We start from the raw sequence: 6,000 nt of genomic DNA, 5'->3' as shown, positions 1-6,000 counted from the left end.
AGAAGGGAAGGGAGAAGGGAAGGGAGAAGGGAAGGGAGAAGGGAAGGGAGAAGGGAAGGGAGAAGGGAAGGGAGAAGGGAAGGGAGAAGGGAAGATTCTTCAGTGATTCTAGTCCATTCTTGCTCAGGCTGGTCCAGAGAAATTAAAGTGTTGACTCTATATGCAATTCCCTTAATGAGAACTTACCAACACTGGCATGTTTCTGCAGTGTTGCAGCCGCTATACAAGAGGCAACAGTTTCATTCTGCTATTACTGCCACCAAACCAGGGTGTTTTCAGTCATTATTTATAGCTGCTTTTAGTGATCAAGAAATGACTGCGGCAGTGACTGACAAGGAAAGGCCAGCTCCTCTTTAAAAATGGATCAGCCAGAACAGTTTAGATTCATCTAAAACTAAGCAATATACCTTGATAAGCAATAACTGCAATGCATCTTACACCTCTATTCCTAGAAAAGTTGGGCTCCCCATTCTATCATTCCATAACCTACCATTTCATTTCCATACTAAAGCAATAAGCACATTAGGAAGGTCCCCATTTCATTTCCTCACATTGAGCTACATAGACAGATTTGTAAGGATACATGTGTGGTAAAAACTGGTATGCTCATGACATCTATCATGTCATGTACTCCGGACACCAGGACAGATTAGGGGCTGACCTGCTGGAGAGCAGCCCCGCAGAGAGGGACCCTGGCGTCACGGTGGATGACAAGATGACCATGAGGCAGCAGTGTGCCCTGGTGGCCAAGAAGGCCAACGGGATCCTTGGGTGCATTAAGAAGAGCATCTCCAGCAGGTCAAGAGGAGATCATCCCCCTATACACAGCCCTGGTGAGACCACATCTGGAGACTGTGTGCAGTTCTGGGCTCCCCAGGACAAGAGGGATGTGGAGCTGCTGGAGAGAGTCCAGCGCAGGGCTACGAGGATGATCAGGGGCCTGGAACATCTGCCCTGTGAGCAAAGGCTGAGGGAGCTGGGCCTGTTCAGCCTGGAGAAGAGGAGGCTGAGGGGGGACCTGATCAGTGTCTATAAATACCTCAAGGGAGGCAGGGAGGAGGAGGGGGCGGCCTCTTTCCAGTGGGGGCCAGCGACAGGACTAGAGAAAACAGCCACAAGCTGAGGCACCAAAAGTTCCACAGGAACTTAAGGAAACACTTCTTGACAGTGAGGGTGCCAGAGCTCCCAGGACAGGCTGCCCAGAGAGGTTGTGGAGTCTCCTTCTTTGGAGATCTTYAAAACCCGCTTGGATGCAGCCCTGTGCCACATGCTCTAGGTGACCCTGCGTGAGCAGGGGGGTTAGACTAGATGATCTCTGAGGTCCCTTCCAACCTTAAACATTCTATGATTCTATGATTCTATCAATGCATGCAGAAAACAAATACTTATAAATAATAAATTAAATAATAATTATTATTTAAATAATAAATTTTATCAAATATTTATTAAATAATAATTTAATATTTAATAATTAAATGCATTTTTAAATTAAAATTGAATAATTTAATATAATAATAATAATAATAATAATAAATACTTAATGCTGTAGAATTAGAAGAAAAACATTAGATCTGTAAATAAAAGGACACCATTCCATAGTCCATCTTTGGTGGCAACTAAATATAGTGTTTTCAAGTCTAGCTAAAATTATCATTGGCTGCTGACTGTACTGAGCCTATAAAACCATCACAGTCCTGCCCTCCTGCCATTTTCTGAGTGCAGCTTTCCCTTGGGAGGACTCAAAGACTCAATCCCCACATTAATATAATGTGCAAGATATAAGTGGCTTTTTGCGTCTAGCTACAGTGTAAAATCCTCAAAGATAATCTGCTGGCATCAAGGAAAGTCTGCATGTTGACTTAAAATCTAGAATGGCAGCAGTTTATTTTCTAGACTCAAAAGGACATAATAATAGCACCACTAAGTCACACCAAATATCCATTCTGATAGAAATTAATAGTGCATGCCTAGGAGAGAAGGAAAGTAGAGAACAGCATACCTCCTTTCAGCATGGGGATGTTGCACTTTCTGAGTCTATACACATAGTAGCATGCACTGTATCTCGGGTCAAGTTTGTCGTCTATAGTCTAACTGTGCATTTCATAAAACACAACATTGTTTTGTTTGTGCTCAACCTACCATGTGTTCAGTTTGATCTCTCATGTTCATATACCTCAGTTGACAGAATGGTTGTTTCCTATTTTCTCCATACCACTTGCACTTTTATAAACCTCTACTTTACTTTCTACCCTTCCTGCAAATCACCCCTTTTCTAGGTTGAAAAACCCTTGTCTGCATATATTGTCCTTGATTCTGTGTTGCAACTAAAGAAATTGTTCAGTTGCTTGAAAACAAGGGAAAACAAAACTTTAGACTGGTTTGTACTGCATCTTTCAGCTTTAAATTGTTCTAGTTAATGTCAGTCTCACTGTCATCCTCACTGTGAATGAAGTCAAGTCAGAGTTCAGCCAAGTTATTCAGCCAAGTCTGCTCATAACTGATTTAAAAAGATAAACAGATTTAAACAAGGCTAAGTTAAAAAATATTTTCATCAGAATTCTGTGCTAATGTATTTCGATTGGTTTCTAATGCAGTGAAAACTGAGGAGGATGTGTACGTGTTTTTATCATCCATCAAGGATATGGTAGTGGGCTTGTCTTTCTCAGTTTGATACCTCTAAGAAGCTGTCTATAAAGAACCATGTTCACAGAAGGAAGGTACCGGTGTTTTGCCTCTCACTGACTCGGACCTTCTGCACACTATCTCTGCAGCAGAAGCTTACGACACATCTGCTTCTGTGGGAAACCAGAGAAGCTGGCCACAGATAACAGTTTTCACAGACTTGTTCACTAATATGTCTGTAAAGCTACCTAGTAAGAAATAAATATAATATAATAGGAGCACTAACCAGCGACTGTCGGAACAGGAAACACTTCTTTGGGTCAATGCCACAGGCAAGGATGGCAGCAGTGGTGTCCAGGATGTTCTGGCGCAGAACAGACGGCTCCTTGGGCATAGTGAGAGAGTGCATGTCCATTATGCTATATAGCACCGAGCTGGATTCTTCCTGCAGCCTCACCCAATTCTGGATGGCTCCAAGGTAGTTGCCAAGATGAGGCGTCCCAGTTGGCTGAATACCAGAGAAAATCCGATCCACGACAGCACTCTGTTACAAAGCATTAGTAAAATTAACACATGCAAGGAAGTTTTGATAATTCTTTTCTAAGTCATTAATAAAACCTTGCTCATGCGTCACATGTCTCCTCTTGTCATATATTAGCAAGAAAGAAAAAAAAAAGAATTCAAACAGAATTCATATCTCAACATTTCCTACAAATACAGAAATTAAAATACTGTTTCTTACCCTAGAGAGACTGGTGACTGGAATAGTTTTCAGCTATCAGACTGCATATGAGAACAAATAGACATTACTGTAAAGGAGACAGGTGAAAACAAAATCTCAGAAACCAAGCAGTAAAGTCTTTCTTCTTTCGGCTCCAAAGCTGTATGTTTCCCTTTAGTACACTGTCCACTGTGTCCACTTAGGATCATGGCACAGAGAAATTCAAACATTTTTTGTTATGAATATATGCAATTTCAAGTAGATTGCTATTTGGACTGCCACAAATGTCAGTCTTATTCTAGCTGAAGAGAACTGCTAGAGCTAGTTCCAGAGAGAAACCTAGTCCTTGACCCAAATGTCAAAGGGTAATGCAGAGAGATTTTCCAAGCCATGAAACTATCCACACTGGTAGTAGTATGGAGTTTCTAAAAACAGATCTATAAAGAAATATTGCCAGCCATTACTAGTACATAGCTGAGGATCACAGTTGGAATTAACTGTGGACACATCAGTAAAACATTAGCATCTAGAGAGGGTTCACAGAGAAGCAGAGAAAAAAAAAAAAAAAAAAAGAAAAGAAACTGAGGCTATGAGCAAGGATTAAAAAATTTAAAACATGTATAGCTTGGCTAAGTGACAGTTACCATGTTGGGAAGCTTGTTTTCCTGCATCCCAGACCTCCATTTTACCAGTCTCTCAGAGCCTCGAGCTGTCAGGGTTTGATCTATTACCTCCCAGGCCTTTCCAAAGAATTCCCTCATACATAGAAAGTAATTCTGCAATATTTCATGTGAAAATGCTTGTTACATGCCAAGTTTTAAGACTATACAAGAGTACTGGACTTACTAACCAGGGTTCCACCAACCTCAACATGGAGACCCTGTTGACAAAGCTGCACAATGCAAACCGCCAGATTCTCATGTCAAGCCCATCACCTTTATTATACTTCTGGCTACGTGATTTTTTTCTTTTTTGGCTGTTTATTTTAAAAGTAACATGTAGAACAAAGTGGAGATAAATATTTATTGATGTAGTCCATTACCTAGTTTGTGGACCTTCTATAAATGGATGGGGAATGAGGAAATCATGCAATTATGAAACCACAAAAAAGAAATGGCAGTAACAGTCAAGGCCAAGTACCTTTATTTTAAACTCTCTTTTAGACTTAAAATTGACTGCTTTCCTTTAATTCTTTCTAAACTAGACAGATTCAGGAAAAATTAATGAGACAGTACATTCTCCTGGAGTAGATTTAAAAAAACTATTATTTTAGAAAAATTTAGAAAAACCTAACAGCTTTCCTTCAAAGCTTGCTGAAAAGTTCTCCTTTCTCTTCAAAGTAAACCTGGTTTTCAGATCAAGCCAATTTTCTTATCCACTTCTAAGTTGTCAGTTTGTGCTGACAGGTAAGTGCAAACTTGGGCTAGCAGCCATACTAATCTCTCCTGCTCAAGAAAGTGGCCACACATTTAAATCCAGGTGGTAACTCCCCTACATATATTTTATCTCAAGTATCTGCTCCACTTCTAGGAATGTTCTCGAGTCAGCTTCTAAAAGCTCTTGGAGAGTCTCCAGCCCAGTAGCTGCAAGGCAGTCGCAAGCTGCAGTGGAAAGCAGAGTATTTGCTCAAACAGCAATTCTAACTTCCAGCTGCCGTCTTCCAGTCCCTGCTCAGCCATGCCCCCAGTCATGCTCTCTATTACTTAAAAACTGAATTGTGCTGCTCAGTTCCTTGTTTGCCATTTAACTCTTTCTCTTCTGAGCAGACTGCAGCAGCAGCAGGTTTACCACCACCCCTGATTGCCCTTTAAGCTACTACCTGCCCAAGGAATAACACTGGCATCTTATGAGCCCAGAGAAGGAGGCACGAAGAAAACCAGGGCCAGCTGGCACACTGAGCCCGTGCAAAATAGTTTCACGCAAGATCTACTCAGGCCCCAGGTTATGCAAACCCCCACCTCTTGCAGCCTCAGGTACTGCCTCATATTTGAAGGATAAGCATGAATTGAAGGAGGTTTTTTTTTTTTTTTTTTTTTTTTTTTTTTTTTATAATGTATAAGTTATCATTTGGTAACACATTTCATCCTGGAAGGAAAATGCCAAAGTGCAATATAACACGGAGGCAATTTTACATAAACACAGGATAAAGCTGGCCATCTAGAAGAGCCCATCTGTGAAAGCAAGAGTGATATCTTCAAAGGTGTTTGCATGTTCAAATGGTAAAAAACTACTTACATAAGGTCTGTTCAGTACATAAGCAATACATATCATGTTAAAATGTTAAATGAGAGAAACAAACTGTAGCAATATTCTGCTGGCTCCAAGTTCAGCAACTACCTAATAATATGGAATTTGCAGAAACAAGTCCAGTAACAAAAAAGCTGGATCTGGATAAAGCACTAGCAAATACGTTACAAAGAAAAAACCCACGCTGGCTCCCAGCTGAGGGACTAGCTAACTAGAAGTCTTTCATCTTTAACTCCTTTGATTCTATTTAACAACATAAAGTATGAGATGTTACAGGGTGGTATGAAGTATTCCATTGTGTTAGCATAAGTCTGTATTAAAAAAAAAAGACAAAAAAGGAAAAAGAAAAGCCCTTAAATGAATGTTGGATTTCTAATACTAAAAATATACAAAGCACACTGCCCCTTTGG

At 40.4% G+C, this 6,000-nt stretch overlaps 1 protein-coding gene across 1 annotated transcript in view; it reads right to left on the bottom strand.

The window, feature by feature from the left end:
- WARS2 (tryptophanyl tRNA synthetase 2, mitochondrial) overlaps positions 1–6,000 on the bottom strand; it is a 43,854-nt gene that overhangs the window by 15,792 nt on the left and 22,062 nt on the right. The window contains exon 2 of the mRNA XM_026054284.1: positions 2,909–3,166. Within this exon, the coding sequence (XP_025910069.1) occupies positions 2,909–3,166 (258 nt within the window). The remainder of the gene's footprint in view (positions 1–2,908; positions 3,167–6,000) is intronic.

Source organism: Nothoprocta perdicaria, unplaced genomic scaffold (assembly GCF_003342845.1).
Source record: "Nothoprocta perdicaria isolate Ctin4 unplaced genomic scaffold, notPer1 scaffold_120, whole genome shotgun sequence".
Taxonomy (NCBI): Eukaryota; Metazoa; Chordata; class Aves; order Tinamiformes; family Tinamidae; genus Nothoprocta; species Nothoprocta perdicaria.
Note: the sequence above shows the minus strand (reverse complement) of the source record. Positions and strands in the feature narration are given on the sequence as shown.